The sequence below is a fragment of the Aquarana catesbeiana genome, linkage group LG01, assembly GCF_042186555.1.
Source record: "Aquarana catesbeiana isolate 2022-GZ linkage group LG01, ASM4218655v1, whole genome shotgun sequence".
Taxonomy (NCBI): domain Eukaryota; kingdom Metazoa; phylum Chordata; class Amphibia; order Anura; family Ranidae; genus Aquarana; species Aquarana catesbeiana.
In genome coordinates, this window is record NC_133324.1 from 296,098,552 (window position 1) to 296,118,244 (window position 19,693).

The window sequence follows — 19,693 nt, forward strand, 5'->3', positions numbered from 1 at the left end:
TAAAGCTGAAAAAAAGCCTAAAGGCTATTCCTAGCAAAATAATTGTGATTAATGAAGTATGTTGTATAATATATAGGAGCAAATCTACTCCATCCCACCATAACTAGATGGAGTACTTGAGCTTTTGCAATACTGTTCCAAAGGATGGGCAGCATTTTAGTTGTAGAAGTGTTGAGCAATTGTCAACCTGATGGTGCATACAGTTCATTAAAATGAAGGGAACCCACAGATGTAAAAGAAATTGATTACAACATTTCTATAGGGCCCATAGTTGCACTGAAAGGTGCAACTACCTAATTGTTAACTGTCATGTTGTAGTTTTCAGGAACCTTTAGGTCCCATTCACACGTTGCCACTTTTGTGCCTTGCATTAACACATGTGCGTTAACCCATGTTGTGTACTATGTTGTGTCCTGGGTTAAGGCAGCTCATTTTTAAATGGGCTGCCAATGCACCAGAATGGATCAAAAAGTATATGCTGCATATTTTCCAATGCAGCACACCACAACACCAGGTATTGCATTACCATGTGTTGTCGTGCACTGTAAAGCATGTACTTTAGAGCAGCATTGCCTTAGTGCATTGGGTACCATTCAAAATGATTGGCAACGCGCTGATGTACATAACATGCATTGGAGTATTTCATGTTCCTTTTAAAGGCTAAGTTTACTTTTAAAATGTTGCATACTACACCCGTATTAGGGGATAACATGCAACATGCTACTAATCGCCAGTCACCCTCACCCCCTGTGACAGTGGATGGGGGTTCCTGCCCCCTGCAGCCTCTGTCACATTTAAAATTGGTACAGCTCCTCCCTCACAGCTGTGTCATTCAATCATAGTGATCTGTGACTAAATGAATTACAAGTCCCGTCTGCTACCGTGGAAGAGGGACTTGTAGTACTCAATGGCTGATCAGTGCCTTTGTAGTCCATTGACACTTCCTGCAACTCAACAAATGTTTGCCTGTACAGAGCTGTATGAAATGTCTGCAGTAGCCTGAGATTGCACCCATGATCCACAGAACTTATCCTTTTTATAAGTTGCTGCACGTCGCAATGCATTTGAATGCACCCTTTTTTTTTTTTTTTTTACCCAACGTACACAAATGCAGCAGATCGGTGTAAGCTGGGCCTATTCGGGGGAAAAATAGATTTTAGCCTGTCATTTTGAATGGGCTCTTGGGGTTTTATTGCATCCTGCAGCAGAATGGATATGGTCATGGAATTTATTAGTAAGAAGCCCACAATAATTGTCGCTAGAAGATTTCTTGCAGTGAAGAAGTGAAAACCTCGCTCCTTTGATCGATTATTTTTTCATTATTTATTTCTAAATAATAATCAGGCCAGTTCTAGTGAGATGAACTAAAAAAGGCCAGTAGAGCTTTCTTAGAACACAAGATGTGTATATGTCTAACATCACACATTCTAAAAATAAGGGGCCAATATCCACTATCCTAATGAGAAATAAGCCCTTTATTTTTTGGATTTGTGATAGAATGAGACATGTAGATATCTTCTAAGGCTACGTGTACACTAGCCTACCCTGACCAGTCGTGGGAAACCGCAATTCATGTTTTCCAACAGCTGGCGGTAAAAACGTTCCTATACTGAACGCGATTCTTCCACTTTCAGGAGAGGGAAGTTTAACCTCAACTAAATGCAGCAGCTCCTGAACGATCCCAAAAGCCTATGTTTACATGGACACATAGGGGTTGATTTACTAAAATTGACTGTGGACTTTGCAAAGTGCAGTTGCACTCTGCAAGAGCAGTTGCTCCAGAGCTTCGTAAATGACTTCCATCATCAAATCATGTGCAAGCAAGATGATTTTTTTTTTTTTTTTTTTTTCTTCCTTGCACGTGGTTGGGTTTTTTTTTTTTTTTTAAGAGTGAAGCTAAGTCCTGGAGCAACTGCACTTGCAAAGTGCACAGTCTTTTTGCCTTTAGTAAATCGACCCCATAGGCTTTTATGGAGTTGAGTTTAGGAGCTTTGGCAAAAAAATGACAAACTCCTAAACTCAAGTTTAGGAGCTGCTAGTGTACATGAAGCCTTAGGCCCCTTTCACACGAGGCAGATTCCCTTTCTAGGGAGTCCGCCTCGGTCCACCGGCTCACCGGGAGATCTCTCCGTTGATCTCCGTTGAGCCCGCGGATGACAGGTCCCTCTCTGCTCACTGAGCGGGGAGGGGCTTGTTAGGCGCCGCTGCCGCCTATGGAGGGATCGGATGAAAACAGACAGCATGTCCGTTTTCATCAGATCTCACCCAATCTGATCCGCCAGCGACGGACCTGGACGTAGGGCCATCCGTCTGCTTTTAGCAGATCAGACGGGGTCAGATGTCAGTGGACATGTCTCCGCTGACATCCGACGCTCCATAGACTAACATGGAGCGCCCGTTCAGGTCCGCCGTCAAAACTGACAGGCGGACCTGAACGGTCTGATCGTGTGAAAGGGGCCTAAGGCTTCATGCACGCTGCCTTAAAAAAAAAAAAAAAAAAAAAATCGCTGCTTCTACAGGAGTTTTGTGTTCTGCCTGCAGAGGCAGCTCAATGTTATCCTATGTGTCCATGCACATTAGGACGATTTACAGACATATATTGAGCTCAACGTTTAAGGCAGGAAAAAACCCTTCTGTTTTCCTTTTTTTGTTTGGAGCTCACTGGCAGAAAAAAACTCAAAACTCGTCTAAATGTTGTACAAAAAAATGCTCTATATGAGTGGGGGGTTTTTTTGCCAGGGGAACTGACATTTTTTTTAAGCCCAGTATGCATGGAGCCTAAGGCTTCATGTACATGGGACGTTTTTACAACCTCTCCTGAACGATTTAACTTGACAGATAGTAACCCACGTTTAAAACGTCAGCTGCGTTTAGCTGCGTTTTGCCGCGTTTGCATCTAGAAGCGTTTTAAATGGCCAAAAATGAAAAACGCCTGTAAAGGAAACACAGCTAAATGCGAATTACCACGTTTTAGAAGCGTTACCACGTTTTTAAACTCAGCTTCTGAACGCATTTTTTTGCATTCCAAAAAATGCCTCCTAAACTCAACTGCCTAGAAGCGACTGTAAATGACCCTGTGTACATGTACTGATAAGATAACAGAGGAGAGTTCAGGGGCAGTTTCAAAAACTCCCAACTGCTCCTAAATATCCGTTTACCAGCAGCAGTGTACATGAGGTCTTGGAAGGCTGTACTGTGATTAGATCTTAAAGTAAAGTTTTAATATCGTCCCTTAGGCAAGGATTAAGGACATTGTGTTAAGAAGGGTAAAGATATTTGCTTTAAAAAAAAATGCAATTTGTTTGGGAACTGGAAATTGGTAGAAAATCACATTAATTAAGGATTAAGGGAGGAGACAATCTTAAGGAAAGGGGTGAAGGTCCCAGTGATGATTAGGTAGTGGGGGGGGGGGGGGCTGAGTCCCGCTGTCTGTGTCAAAGAGTGTCACATGAGTGACCCATGGGAAGTCGCTTTTCATGGGGGCACTGGACAGGGAGGAGGGGCCAGGGAAGAGGAGGTTCATGGCAATTCCATTTCAATTCCATTGCACAGAGCAGGTAAGTATAGACATGTCTGTTAAAAAAAAATTATTTTTACAATTGCTTTAAATGATAAAAATGAAGTTGTGTTTATATAGTTCATTTATGGGGAGAATGTGAAGTACAATGCTGTTAACTTGCTGTTTTTGTTTTCTTTTAAAGCTATGAATACGGTTCTGCTAAGCAATCTCTTTTCCCTACCGAGAATTGTTTATGCCATGGCTGAAGATGGACTTTTCTTTCAGTTTTTCGCCAAAGTAAACCCAACCACCAAAGTACCAGTCATTGGAATTGTGGTGTTTGGTATCCTGATGGCTCTACTTGCTCTGATTTTTGACTTGGAAGCCCTGGTGCAGTTTCTATCTATTGGTACATTGTTGGCCTATACTTTTGTTGCAGCTAGTATCATCGTATTGAGATTTCAGCAAGAGAAAGGTGATACTTCAGCTGCAGGTGATCTAGAGCCAAGTCCTCAGCACCGAGAGCCTGAAGTCAATTTAGATAGGATCATTGGGGAGGAAATGAAGGAATACGAGTCTTTCTCTGATAAGCTTCAGCTGGTTGAAAGTCAGAAAAAAGCCAAAGAGCGTAGGGAAACTGGACACTTGAAAGCTGCCTTTGAACCATACCTTAGGTTCCTGAGTGACTGTTATCCTGGAGAGGTGGTCACTATTGCAGTTGTGACAATGATGGTCTCCAGCATCTGCATGTGCTGCATCTTGGTGTTTGGAAGCAATCAGCTACACCTTCCTACATGGAGTTTTTATCTTCTGCTTGTGATCTTCCTGATTGGGTACCTAATCAGTCTGTTTTTAATCTGGGTCCATGAGCAGCAAAAGAAAATAAATACGTTTCAGGTAATCATGGAATATAAAACCTTTTTCAGCTCCTATATGTACACTATTGCAATGATGTAAAAACACTAGTTTTGTTTCCCTTAAATATAAACTCTTTTTGGTTTTGGACAGAGTGGAGATGGATTAGAACACCTGTCAGTTGTTGTTGCTGTCTGTGCCCCTGTTAAAGCGGTTGTATACCCGCACATGGGGGGGGGGGGGACTTGTGGGGGAAAGGCATAATAAGCTAGCATCTAGGGCTGCAACTAACGATTTTCATAATCGATTAATTGGCCGATTATTGTTTCGATTTAATTGGTTAATAAGTTTAAAAAAAACAAAAGTGTGGTGTATAATTTAGTTAATATGTAAAGTTTTAAAAAAGGCAATTTATTCTTAAATATCTCTATGCAGTGGTAAATATAAATAACTATATGGTTAGGGAGCAAAATATCTAATCCACTCTGAGAATAACAGACAGAAGAGATATACTATTAGTGGAGATATACTGTATATGCTATTGGAAGATATATACTATTAAAGGGTGAATCTGGTAAATATCATCAGACTCAGAGATCAATTTTTTTTTTTATTTAAAAAACAAACAATGTCTTCCTTAAAAAAAAAAAATGGCATTTTAAGAACACTAGTTCGATTTTCTAATCGTTAGTGGGGTCAAATCGATGTTCATTTTCAACCATGGTGACAATTTGGAAATAATAGAAAACTTCTTGGTCAAAGGAATTTTCAGACGGTGAATGTGCTTTTCCTTCATTTTAAAAACAGAGTGTTAAAAACAAGTGAAATTTTCAAACATTCTTTCATTCAGCGAATGTACAAAGATTTTTCGTCTGAATATTCTCATCTGAAAATTGATCGGTGTGGCCAGCATAAGGCGCGGTACACACCTATCCAGTTTGCTTTTGATCTATTTCTGCAGTGCTTTTTGGTGTGCATTTTGATTTTTGCGCACGTAATTTTGCTGCAATTTGCGTTTTTGCATTTTTTTTTTTTTTTTTTTGGCCAACTTGTTGGGCAGATTAAAAAACACAAATTTCTGCAAAAACGCACTACGTGCTTTTCTGCAGCTTCTCCATTGAAGTATATTAAACCAAAAAAGCACCGTTTTGCGTATAAAAAAAAAAAAAAAAAAAAGTCCCTGACCCTTTCCAAATACGCAGCGGCTAAAAAAAAGCATAGATGTGAACGCGTCCCATAGGAAACCATGTAAATGAACTGTAGTGCAACCAGGTCTAAGACGTTTAGTAACATAATGGGGTTAAAAAACAAAAACTAAAATTAGCCCTTTTACAGTACAAAAAAAAGCAGATAATCACTACTGTAAGGGCTCTTTCACAAGGGGCGGATCAGTGATGATCCGCCCCGTGAACATCCGCTTGCTCAGCGGGGAACGCTCCGCCGATCCCCGCTGAGCAGGAAGATGACAGGTCTGTCGCTGCACACTGTGCAGCGACGGACCTGTCAGAGCGCCGCTCTACCCTATGGGGGATCGGATGATGACGGACCGTAGAGTCCGTCGTCACCCGATCCGATCCGAAAACTGATGGAAAAGTAGGGTTTTCCTCCGTTTACACTTTTCGGATTGGAGCGCGTCAGATGTCAGCGGACAGGTCACCGCTGACATCCAACGCTCCATAGGGATACATGTATGTCCGTTTTTCATCCGAAAACGGAAGGATGAAAAACGGACATACGGATCCTCCATGTGAAAGAGCCCTTAGGGGTTAATTTTTTTACTGTAGAACTGTGAAAGTAATATTTACAGTAGTGATTATTTGCTCTTTTTGTACTATAAAGGGCTCATTTTAGTTTTTCTTAACCCCGTTATGTTACTGGCCGATTAATCGATTATGAAAATAGTAATCGATTAATTTCATAATCGATTAGTTGTCGATTAATCGATTAGTTGTTTCAGCCCTACTAGTATGCACCGCATACTAGCTCATTATGGAAATACTCACCTTAGAATGAGCTCCCCGTATCGCATCCTGGTCCATGCCGAGGGAGCTGACATTTTGCTCACAACGGGTTCGCGCCTCCGGTGCTGTGAGTGGCCAGAGCCGCGTTGCGCGGGAGTATTCTTTCCGGCATTCACGGCACATGCTCCGCTGACGTCAACGGCTGAATGCAAATTGAATATCTCCTAAACCATACAGGTTTAGGAGATATTCATTTTAACTACAGGTAAGACTTATTATAGGCTTACCTGTAGGTAAAATAAAAAAAAAAAAAAAAAAAAAAGGGTATACAACCGCAAAGCACCCTCTCTTTGTCCCGTTTACTATTATTATTGAAAGAGAAAGTAAAATGCCCAAATTTTGGGTTGACCCCAGAAAAGTAATCTTCCAATGAAGACACTAGTTCTGGTGACCGGGGGTCCCCAAGGATTTCCCTCTTTTAATTTGCAGGGATTTCCTTTCACTTCCTGTTTGGCTATGGGACAGGAAGTGAAAGGAAATCTCCCCAATGGGAGACAAATGGCAAAAAAATAAATCTGACGGGTTATAACTCTCCCTTTCTCTATCCAAAATGAAAAATAAACTTTTGCCTATAGTTCTACTTTAAACAAATGCTGTACCTGGAAGATTGTTACAGATGGTAAATAAAAGTACACCAGAACTCAACACCCAGGTCCATGAAATTGTTATTGTTGACTTAGTAGTGGACCAGACCATTCAACTGTATAATTGCAATCTGTGCTGTAGCTTCATCATCGAGCTGTGTACTTTTACAAGAATGAAATAACAATACATTGTTATTTTGTTTGTGCGTACCTCCATTCACTCTCTATAGAGAGAGTACTTGGTAGAGTTGTCCCGATACCGATACTAGTATACCGAGCATTTGCCAAAGTACTTGTACTCGGGCAAATGCTCCCAATGCTTCACCCGATACCTGGACAGTCAGCAGTGATCGGTGAGTGGGGGAATTACAAGCTTCTCCCCCTGCAGCTTTCAGCTGCTTTAATGAAATCTATACAGCGGTGATCGGTGCTTGTAACTCCCCCACACACGATAAGGCTGACTCACCGCATCCTCCATGCCCCCTCCATTCTGCTGTTCCGTTCCGCTGTCCCCCTCCATTGTGCTGTCCCTCTCCATGTCCTCCTCCTTCCTTTTCTGTGTGGACAGAGTCAGCTGACTCTGTCCATTCACATAATTGAAACATTGTAACCTCCTGTGATTACAATGTCTCCGTTTATGAATGGGGAGGAGCCGCTGTCTTCTCTCCATTCATTTTCAGTGCTGAGGCTGCAGAGAAAGGCACTGGGGAATATCTATCCTCGGTCTCTTTCTCTGTCTCAAGGGGGAGATATCAGGGGTTTGTTAAGACCCCTGATATCTCACCAAAGCCCCTCAACAGGGCTGATTTAAAAACAAAAACACACACAAAGTATTGCACCCCCCCCCCTCTAAAAAAAGAAAAAAAAGAAAGTAAAAAAAAAAAAAAACTGTCACGTGACACTAAAAATAAAAGTATCGGAAATCGGTATCGACGAGTACTTGAAAAAAAGTATCGGTACTTGTACTCGGTCTTAAAGTGGTATCGGGACAACCCTAGTACTTGGGAATTGTTTTTGGAAGTTTCCAGCTTGGACTTGCAGAAATGTATTTAGGGAAATTTGTAGAAAATCAAACTAATCTTAACATGAATGTTAAAGTCACTGGGGGAAAAAAAAAAGTAGGTTTTAAGTTGTGGTTCAGAAACTTTCTAAAATATGGTACTTTATTGTTTAGAGTGATTGCTAGTACTCTGTTACACTTGTACGCAATTATTAACACTTTGAAAAAGGTTCATACTATAAATGCATTTATCCTGAAGTTTGACTTTTTTTTTCATTCCAATGGCTTTAGTTTTCGAGTACTGTATATATACTTCTCGTTAGGTACATACAGTATCTCACAAAAGTGAATATACCCCTCACATTTTTGTAAATATTTTATTATATCTTTTTATGTGACAACACTGAAGAAACAACACTTGCTACAATGTAAAGTAGTGAGTGTACAGCTTGTATAACAGTGTAAATTTGCTGTCCCCCTCAAAATAACAACACACAGCCATTAAGGTCTAAACTGCTGGCAACAAACGTGAGTACACCCCTAAGTGAAAATGTCCAAATTGGGCCCATTTTCCCTCCCCGATGTCATGTGACTCGTTGGTGTTACAAGGTCTCAGGTGTGAATAGGGAGCAGGTGTGTTAAATTTGGTGTTATCGCTCTCATACTGGTCACTGGAAGTTCAACATGACACCTCATAGCAAAGAACTCTGAGGATCTGAAAAAAAGAATTGTTGCTCTACATAAAGATGGCCTAGGCTATAAGAAGATTGCCCAGACCCTGAAACTGAGCTGCAGTACGGGGCCAAGATCATACAGTGGTTCAGCAGGACAGGTTCCACTTCATATCCGCGGCACAGTGGTGTAGTGGGTAGCACTCTCGCCTAGCAGTAAGAAGGGTCACTGGTTCAAATCCCAACCATGACACAACCTGCCTGGAGTTTGCATGTTCTCCCTGTGCCTGCATGGGTTTCCTCCGGGTACTCCGGTTTCCTCCCACACTCCAAAGACATGCTGGTAGGTTAATTGGATCCTGTCTAAATTGTCCCTAGTATGTATGAATGTGTGGTTAGGGACCTTAGATTGTAAGCTCCTTGAGGGTAGGGACTGATGTGAATGTACAATGTATATGTAAAGCGCTGCGTAAATTGACAGCGCTATATAAGTACCTGAAATAATAATAATATCCAGAGGTTGTCTTTTGGAAATAGACGTATAAGTGCTGCCAGCATTGCTGCAGAGGTTGAAGAGATGGGGGGGGGGGTCGGTCTGTCAGTGCTCAGGCCTATATACCTCATCAATGTGGTCTGCATGGCTGTCGACCCAGAAGGAAGCCTCTTCTAAAGATGATGCACAAGAGAGCCAGCAAATGGTTTGCTGAAGACAAGCAGACTAAGTGCATGGATTACTGGAACCATGTCCTGTGGTGTGATGAGACCAAGATAACTTATTTGGTTCAGATGGTGTCAAGCGTGTGTGGGGGCAACCAGGGGAGGAGTACAAAGGCAACAAGTGTGTCTTGCCTACAGTCAAGCATGGTGGTGGAAGTGTCATGGTCTGGGGCTGCATGAGAGCTGCCAGGACTGGTGAGCTACAGTTCATTGAGGGAACCATGAATGCCAACATGTACTGTGACATACTGAAGTAGAGCATGATCCCCTCCCTTCGGAGACTGGGCCGCAGGGCAGAATTCCAACATAACGACCCCAAACACACCTTCAAGACAACCACTGCCTTGCTAAAGAAGTTGAGGGTAAAGGTGATGGACTGGTCAAGCATGTCTCCAGACCTAAACCATGTGGAGCATCCTCAAACGGAAGGTGGAGTAGCGCAAGGTCTCTAACATCCACCAGCTCCGTGATGTCATCATGGAAGAGTGGAAGAGGACTCCAGTGGCAACCTGTGAAGCTCTGGTGAACTCCATGCCCAAGAGGGTTAAGGCAGTGCTGGAAAATAATGGTGGCCACACAAAATATTTACACTTTTGGGCCTTATTTGGACATTTTCACTTCGGGGTGTACTCGCTTTTGTTGTCAGCGGTTTAGACCTTAATGGCTGTGTGAGTTATTTTGAGGGGACAGCAAATATACACTGTTATACAAGCTGTACACTCACTACTTTTACATTGTAGCAAAGTGTCATTTCTTCAGTGTTGTCACATGAAAAGGTATAATAAAATATTTACAAAACTGTCAGGGTGTACTTACTTTTGTGAAATACTGTATGTACTGCACAGTGTCACTAGGGCAGCCAGGGGCCAAACCTCTTTTATTTACCATAACCCTGTATGCATCACAGCAAAAATAAAGCCAAATGTCTGTAAACAAAATTTCTACTTTTTGTTAGTCAATTGATACATCAGTTCTACCGACTAAATAAGGAAAATTGTAGGCAGAAAAGGGCAATACTGAGCTTTCAGGAGCCTAGAAGCATTAATCATTGTATAAAAAGTGTTTTGACTTTATTAAATAAACAAGTGTATATAGGTATGGTGTGTGGTGTTTGTTTTTTTTTCAAATGTGAAGTTTTTTTAATAGAGTATTTGTCAAACCTTAAACCCATAGGTTCCACTTGTACCACTGATTCCAGCTCTGAGTATCCTGTTAAACACATATCTCATGCTTAAGCTGAACGCTTTGACATGGGTGCGGTTCGCAGTATGGCTTGCTGTTGGTAAGTTTTTATTCAGGGGTGTGTTTTTTTGTTTTTTGTGTTTTTTTTTTTTTTTTTTTTTTTTTTTTTTTTTTTTTTTTTACAACCACTTTAAGTGAACACACAACAATTTAATAAAATCAATCATAAATAATCAATCAAAAACAAAGCACAAATTGTATTGTGAGCACAGTGCTGTCAGATTAAATATGGAGTCACGCACACATTTATTTACTGATTAACTGCATACGAACAATTTTATGGCATATTTGTACATTGAGTTTATTATGTTTTTTTTTATTTATCCTTGCCGTTTTTAGGATCTAAATGAGGAGGATTCCTATAGTGAAGGTGGAGCGTGGCACTATTTGATTTGTTTGAGTATTAGCACAGTTATATGAGAGTGTGCAGGGTGTGATCGATTCACTATATATACACAGTGGGTACACACTTTTACATAGAATCCATAGCTGGATTTTAAATACCGGGTTCACAGGGTGGGCGCGTCACTTCCGGTTTCTTTGCAGAGCGGCGGTTGGCTCCAGGAGTCTTGTGGCGGTTCTTTCTTCTCCCGGGGCTCACGCCGGTCATCATTTAGGGGGCCGCCTACCCACTCACTTCTCCCGGCCTCACGCCGGGCATCATTTGGGGGGGTGCCCACCCTCCCGCTCACTTCTCCCGGTACTCACGCTGGGCATCATTGGGGGCCGCCCGCTCATTCCTCCCGCACGCTGGGCATCAATGGATTGGTCAGCTACTTTAGTCCTGGTATGTACGGGCCGGGGGGGGAGTGCCAATAATGGTGGGGGGGCACAGCATGCCACCTGTCCTGATAACCAGGAGAGCAAGCCAGCTGAGACTTGCTTGATAGTCCAGGCCACCTTGGGGTCACAGATCAAAGGGGGGGGGGTGCAGACCAGCAGGTTCATCGGTCAGCACTTGTGTTGTCTGTTGCAGCACCTCTCCCTGCAAGCTTCCTGGGGGGGGGGGGGGAGAGAATCACTGAGGGCAGGTACCGAGAGGGGGGTTGCCTGATTGGTAGGGTAGCTCCACTTCCATGGTCATTTCATGATTTCGTTGCATGTTCTGTCGTTGCATGTTCTGTCATTGTGGTCATGTCATAGCATGTCGGTGCCATGCAGTTACGGCATACACCAGTATCCGTTTAATCTTCGTTTGTTTCCATGTCTCATCGTACCTTTAATTCAGGTTTTTTTGTATACCTGGGGTTTAATTAGCTAGTGCTTACATCTCAGGATCTGTCACCTCCTACAGATCCATACGGGCTGAATTTCGTTTTTAAACGATTGTTGACCACAATCTTCTCGCTCGTATACAATACATCATACGATGCACGTTCATTTCATTACACCTGTACGACTACCCCCCACAGTCTGTGGGTACATTAGCCTTGAGTATTAAGTTTTAATTACCTGTTTTTGCGGTGCAGGTTACGCTGGCTCACATACTACATACAATAGGGTGGGGGTCGTCATCAGATTCATTTACACGCTGTGGTCTCGTCATTACTGCTCACATCCTTATACCTGGGTAGGTACAGAGGGGTGGTGTTCTCATGTCTGGTTGTCAGTCACTTTCTCTAGTTTGTTTTTCCTTGGGTTTGGGCATGCCGCACGTTTCAGAAGCAACTAATTCACATTCATCCCTTCAAACCAACGTGGGGTTCAGAGCATGGTAGCACTCTGTCATTTAGGTGTTGGTCTATACTTTATCACTGGGGTTTTCTTTTCCCGGCCACAGCCGGGAAGGCAGAACACTTCGGATTGTTTCCAATTCCATCCCAGCTACTCCCATCCACCAGCATGGAACATGTTCTGGGAATTATTCTCAGATTCATGTGGGCTTAATATGCTCTACACGGCCTGTTACGGTTGCAAGACAGGATGGAGGTGGTCGAAGCTCGCTCGGTCAGAGGCGGGGTGTTGGTGCATCCCCAGCTCCTCCTACATTCCTGCAGGCAAGGTCGGCATCCCCTTAGTCCACCAGACTTGTCAAGGTTTCTGGTTCAATATGTCTGAGCCAAGTAATGTTCCTTGTCAGAGGCTGTGTTGGAATCTCTCATCCCCGGTCTTCAGACAGCACCTGCTGGGGGAATTTTCAGGCCTGCTCGCGGACCTCATCACTATCTCGTTGGAGTCTTTCCTATGTAGTATTTTGGTGTCAGCAGACAGTCATGCTTTCATTGTCTATAAGTCACTGGAGGCAGTCATTTCCAGGGGTGCTTGGTCTGGTTCTTCACCTTCGTACTGAAGGTGGTGGGTCGGCCCACCGGGGTGTCCAGTGGCAAGTTTTTGCTATTGTTTGTTTATATTTTGTCTGCCCTCTTTCCTGCAGCAGTATTTTCATCAAAGTACTCATCCATGGATCTGGAAATTTCAGCACTTTCTACAGTTGGGGGTGGTTTGGCTATCCAATCTGAAGCTACTTCCATCAGACCTGCCCGCTGGTAGGGCATGATAAATGGCACAAATGTCGTTTCACCACTGGGTTAACCTTTGGGTCAAAAGCAGTCCTTGCTTTGACACCTTTGCCAAGCACTCCATTGGATCTTGGGTACCTGCAGGGGGGGTCAGGGGATATTTAATTTTAGTTGATTTCCTGTTGTGTGGGGACCTTGGTTACCCTGCCCAGGTATCTGCAGTCTCTCTCTGGGCCAAACATCATCATTTTTATTCTGGGTTCACTCTTGGCTCCAATTTCTAGATTGCCAGGTTGCCTGAAGAACTGGTTAAATAAGTCAGACCATTCATCTTTTGTCCGATTCCAAAGCCTGTTCCAAGGGGGGCTTACAGTCACTTGGGGTAGGTTGAATTATTCCTCAGGATGGAGTCTGGCCCTCCTTCCCCTGCTTCAGGACTTTGACTCGGTTGCCAGGTTACGCAGAGGCACGACCAATTCAAATCATGTGGGACCAGTTTTCTGGGTGTCTGGTATGGTTTCTCCATGTTATTCCACAACCATGAGCAGGGCTCTCGGAGCGTTTCAGTCGCCACTGACTTAGTTGGATTCGGCCATCTTAGGACATGAGTGGTTGGCCCCCAGAAGTTTTTTCATCTACCTTAGTTTGCGCATACTTTGGTATTTTTTGGTTATTTGCCCAATATCTGGCCGTTGCAGTCACTGAGGACCGGTTGGTCAGGGAGCTCAGTGTTACGGATGGTTGGCCATAGCCTAATTTTAATAAGGCGGATCAGGGGGTTGGAAGATTTCTCAGGTTCCTGACCCTGGCTGTCCATGCATTGCCACAGCATTTTGGCCTTGCCCACCAACACTATCGATCATATGTATCAGGTGTCCAGCACTTCAGACCCCTGCAAACTCCTGAAAGTTCATCTATTTTTGTGGATTACCCTCTCAAAACTTCCCATACCAAGAATAGACAGACAGGCCAGAGGTTCGTGGGAATTTTACACTACTACTTAACTGGTGTCTGTTTTGAATAGCACGATCTTCTCTGCAATTATTTTGCAGGGGCTCCTCGGGTCAGCCCTCGCTCCCTTTCCCCCACATAGCCTCTCACTACAAGCAGTTCATTCTCATGACTGTGATTACTCGGAAATTAGGCTTAATCCATATCATTACAGGACATTTGTTTGGGATCTGGGCAGTTTCGCTAGTTCCAAACAGGGGGTCCCTTCATATCATTAAATTCATGAGATGCTGGAATTCCTCTTGTTATAGCTGATACATACTGGATCCGTATACTGAAGCTATCCGGGCGTTCGTTACTTTACTAGACTGATTGTTACCTACCCTTCATCAAGCTTTCTTATCACACCTACTTTCGTGTCTTTTTTTTTTTGCTCTCCTTTTAGGCATACTGACCAGCTAGGCCAAGGCACACCTTAGGCCTTGGTAGTTAGGGTATCGCATTTCCAAGAGAAGACTCTGACTACAATAATAAGGCTGGCCGGAGGCTAGCTTGTATTTGAAAGAGGGGTTTGGGGGGTATACAGTCAGGTCCATATATTGGGACATTGACACAATTCTAATCTTTTTGGCTCTATACACCACCACAATGGATTTGAATAGAACGAACAAGACGTGTTTTAACTGCAGACTTTCAGCTTTAATTTGAGGGTATTTACATCCAAATCAGGTGAACGGTGTAGGAATTACATACAGTTTGTATATGTGCCTCCCACTTTTTAAGGGACCAAAAGTAATGGGATTAACAATCATCCATCAAACTTTCACTTTTTAATACTTGGTTGCAAATCCTTTGTAGTCAATTACAGCCTGAAGTGTGGAACGCATAGACATCATCAGACGCTGGGCTTCATCCCTGGGGATTCTCTGCCAGGCCTCTACTGCAAATGTCTTCAGTTCCTGCTTGTTCTTGGGGCATTTTCCCTTCAGTTTTGTCTTCAGCAAGTGAAATGCATGCTCAATCGGATTCAGGTCAGGTGATTGACTTGGCCATTGCATAAAATTCGACTTCTTTCCCTTAAACTCTTTGGTTGCTTTTGCAGTATGCTTTGGGTCATTGTCCATCTGCACTGTGAAGCACCGTCCAGTGCGTTCTGAAGCATTTTGCTGAATATTAGCAGATAATATTGCCCAAAACACTTCAGAATCCATCCTGCTGCTTTTGTCAGCAGTCACATCATCAATAAATACAAGAGAACCAGTTCCATTGGCAGCCATACATGCCCACGCCATGACACTACCACCACCATGCTTCACTGATGAGGTGGTATGCTTTGGATCATGAGCAGTTCCTTTCCTTCTCCATACTCTTCTCTTCCCATCACTCTGGTACAAGTTGATCTTGGTCTCATCTGTCCATAGGATGTTGTTCCAGAACTGTGAAGGCTTTATTTAGATGTTTGGCAAACTCTAATCTGGCCTTCCTGTTTTTGAGGCTCACCAATGGTTTACATCTTGTGGTGAACCCTCTTCTCTTGATTGTTGACTTTGACACACATACACCTACCTCCTGGAGAGTGTTCTTGATCTGGCCAACTGTTGTGAAGGGTGTTTTCTTCACCAGGGAAAGAATTCTTCGGTCATCTACCACAGTTGTTTTCCGTGGTCTTCTGAGTCTTTTGGTGTTGCTGAGCTCACCGATGCGTTCTTTCTTTTTAAGGATGTTCCAAACAGTTGATTTGGCCACACCTAATGTTTTTGCTATCTCTCTGATGGGTTTGTTTTGTTTTTTCAGCCTAATGATGGCTTGCTTCACTGATAGTGACAGCTCTTTGGATCTCATATTCAGAGTTGACAGCAACAGATTCCAAATGCAAATAGCACACTTGAAATGAACTCTGGACCTTTTATCTGCTCCTTGTAAATGGGATAATGAGGGAATAACACACACCTGGCCATGGAACAGCTGAGCAGCCAATTGTCCCATTACTTTTGGTCCCTTAAAAAGTGTGAGGCACATATACAAACTGTTATAATTCCTACACCGTTCACCTGATTTGGATGTAAATACCCTCAAATTAAAGCTGAAAGTCTGCAGTTAAAGCACATATTGTTTGTTTCATTTCAAATCCATTGTGGTGGTGTATAGAGCCAAAAAGATTAGAATTGTGTTGATGTCCCAATATTTATGGACCTGACTGTATATCCCTCCTCCTCCTCTGTCTGATCCTGCGTCAGCCATGAAGACGAGCCGACGCAGGATCAGAAAGAGGAGGAGGAGGGATATATACCCTCCATACGACTCCTACAAATGCAGGCTAACCTCCGGCCAGCCTTCTTATTTATCGTTGCAGTTTTATGGTCTAAATGAGGAGGATTCCTATAGTGAAGGTGGAGCATGGCACTATTTGCTTTGTTATTTGACTATTAGCACGATTATATGAGAGTGTGCAGGGTGTGAGCGATTCACCATATATACACAGTCGGTACAAACATTTAAATATTTTATATATTTTTACACAAATAACATAGTTGCTCGCAAGATCCCAACCCAGTAGTGAATACCACTTTTATGGCTACTAGATGGAGCTGAGGAGCAAAGGAAATACATTATATTACCAAAAGTATTGGGACACATGCCTTTTACATGCACATGAACTTTAATGGTATCCCAGTCTTATTCCGCACGGTTCAATATTGAGTTGGCCCACCCTTTGCAGCTATAACAACTTCAACTCTTCTGGGAAGGATGACCATGAAGTTTGGGAGTGAGAAGCAAATTTGTGAGGTCAGGCACTGATGTGGACAAGAAGGCCTGATTCAGTCTCGCTCTAATTCATCCCAAAGGTGTTCTTTCGGGTTGAGGTCAGGACTCTGTGCAGACCAGTCAAGTTCCTCCACCCCAAACTCGCTCATCTATGTCTTTATGGACCTTGCTTTGTGCACTGATCCACATCATTCCAAATCATTTGGGGGGATTATGATGTGGGGTTGTTTTTCAGGGGTTGGGCTTATCCCCTTAGTTCCAGTGAAGGGAACTCTTAAGTCGTCAGCGACATTTTGGACAATTTCATGCTCTCAACTTTGCGGAAACAGTTTTGGGATGGCCCCTTCCTGTTCTAACATAACTGCATACCATTGCACAAAGCAAGGTTCATAAAGACAAAGATGAGTGAGTTTGGGGTGGAGGAACTTGACTGGCCTGCACAGAGTCCTAACCTCAAACCAATAGAACACCCGTGCGATGAATTAGAGCAGAGACTGCGAACCAGGCCTTCTCATCCACATCAGTGTCTGACCTCACAAATGTGCTTATAGAAGAATGGTCAAACATTCCCATAGAGACACTCCTGAACCTTGTGGACAGTCTTCCCAGAAGAGTCGAAGCTGTTATGTTTTTTTTTTTTTTTTTGGGTTCAATTATTTCAGTTTTGGTAAAAGCTGTGTTCTACAAAGTTAATCTTGGTGACGTTTGTATTAAATTGTCTGAGGTTCAGCTGCTATTGTTGCCCAATAGTTAAGCGGTATTAAACCTAACATTAACGCAAGCATTTTATTATACTGCAGCTTACCAATTCTTAAATGTGGTGGGTACATTCTCCCTCCTAGATTGTAAGCTCTAACTGTCTGCCCTAATGTAAAGCGCTGCGTAAACTGTCGGCGCTATAGAAATCCTGTATAATAATAATAATAATACATTCTTTTTTTATTTGTTTATTATTATTTATTATTTATTTGAATTTTTTTTTTTTTTTGCTTTCTTTTCTATATTTTCACCCAGGGATCTACCCGGTAAGTCTGTTTTTCAACAGAACAAGCTGCCCCAGTTAAAGGGTTAAGACAAACCATTTAACACTGACAGGGTGCTTACAATGATCAGCTTTTATTCATGTAAAAACCTTTATCCCACAATGAACAAAGCTGTTGCTGTAACTACTTTAAAAAAAAAAAAAAAGCTGGCTTCAGTTTGCTAGTGTATCTAAATCTGCTAGTCCATCTAACACCCCCCCCCCCCCCCCCCCCGACTGACCGTGCTGCTGTCCAAAGGTGTCTCTGTTGTGCCCTCATCCAGTATGGGGGCACACTAATACAGGTGTGTTACTGGCCAGCCAGGTAAAAAAAGACAAATGCAGCCACCACATCTAATGCTTTGTAAGCTGCAATATATGACACGTGTACTGTTTTAACTTTTGAATAATTGAAATTATTAAATTGTGCAAACCAAGATCTGAACCCTCCACCCCTACCACCACCATCAAAAAAATGTTCATTGGAATGTGACACCTACATTGTTTGTTTATTATAATGGTAGTATATACAAGTTTAATGTGTAAAGCAATAAATATATCTGATTATGTGTAACTATAATTAAAATTGAACTCCGGAAATCACTTTTCTGTTTCAATAATTTGTATTGAGTTTAAATTGAAAAACAGTTTCAAGATACAAATAATTATTTAGACCAGAAAAAATACTTTTTTTTTTTTTTTTTGCGCCTAATTGGACGGAGTGCATAGAACAATTCCTATACAAATGAAGGTGTACTTCATTGCATTTCACCAGCCCCTTGAATTTCCTCCCAGCATCAAAAAGAACGGTTTCATACAGTGGATTAAGAACTACTTAACAACATTCTACCACATTTTAAGAAGGAGGAAAGAGTCATATGTATGCCTACAGCAATCATGTGGCCCTTGAAATGGCTTTCGGTTATTTTCTTGTCAAACACAAGTGCTGTTTTCCTCAGCCTTGTAATAAATAATTAGATGGCACAGACATCTGCTGTCTTTGCCTATGCCATGCTACAAAGACCAGCTGATGAGCATGAGACCTTAAAACGTAAAGCCAAATATGTGTCTGGTAGGACAAAGAAAAAGATGTCCTAAAAGAGGAAGAATCAGCACAAGGGTCATATTGTATGAACTCTAAGTTGTGTCCTTGTGCTTTTATAGAATTTCTCGTATTTCTAAAATATAAAGCAAGGTGTGGCCCATGTTAATTGCATTGCAGGATGGCTTACAGCTTACATTTGTACCAGGTGATTCTTCCTGCTAGAGAAAATTTTGCCAAAGCGGTTGTAAACCTCAGACATGAAGTATGAACAAAGCATATCTCTCTATAGTGTGTGTGTGTGTGTGTGTGCTTGTCTCAATCTAGAGCACTGTCATTTCTGTCTGTTGCCTCATTCCTCTGCTATCGGCTTGAATCACATCTGACATGTTTTCCTGACACCAGGTGAAGAATGGTGACAGGGGAGGGCATAGTCTGTGATTGACAGCTTCAACTCTGTTCCTTTGTGCTGGGTGACGGTGGGTGTGTCCCTTCCTTCCAGTCAGCTCTCGGAGCTCACCTCACTGATGTAACTTCAACTCCCAGCCCCCTGCTTTTCAGAGCTGAGCGATCCTTTGTGAAATTCATCACTTTGAATGGATGTAGAGCAGACTGCAGATAAACAGGCACAACTTATGTAGGAGGATTTGTTTCATCTCTGTGTATCACGTGAGGCAATCCACTTCACTGGGTTTATGTAAGGGTTTACAACCACTTTAACAGTTTTTCATTCAGGCCAATTCTTTATTACTGATGAGAAACCTTCTCAGTATTATGCTAGAAATCAGATAGGCTTTTGGTACCAACTAATAATGCCTTGGCATCTATGCAGGAATAAACACAAATCATTCTTCCTTTCTGTTTA

At 42.5% G+C, this 19,693-nt stretch overlaps 1 protein-coding gene across 1 annotated transcript in view; it reads left to right on the top strand.

Moving 5' to 3' along the window:
* The window catches only part of SLC7A4 (solute carrier family 7 member 4), a 61,100-nt gene that overhangs the window by 28,308 nt on the left and 13,099 nt on the right, over positions 1-19,693 (top strand). The window contains exons 3-4 of the mRNA XM_073629337.1: positions 3,702-4,396; positions 10,521-10,629. Coding sequence (XP_073485438.1) covers positions 3,702-4,396; positions 10,521-10,629 — 804 coding nt within the window. The remainder of the gene's footprint in view (positions 1-3,701; positions 4,397-10,520; positions 10,630-19,693) is intronic.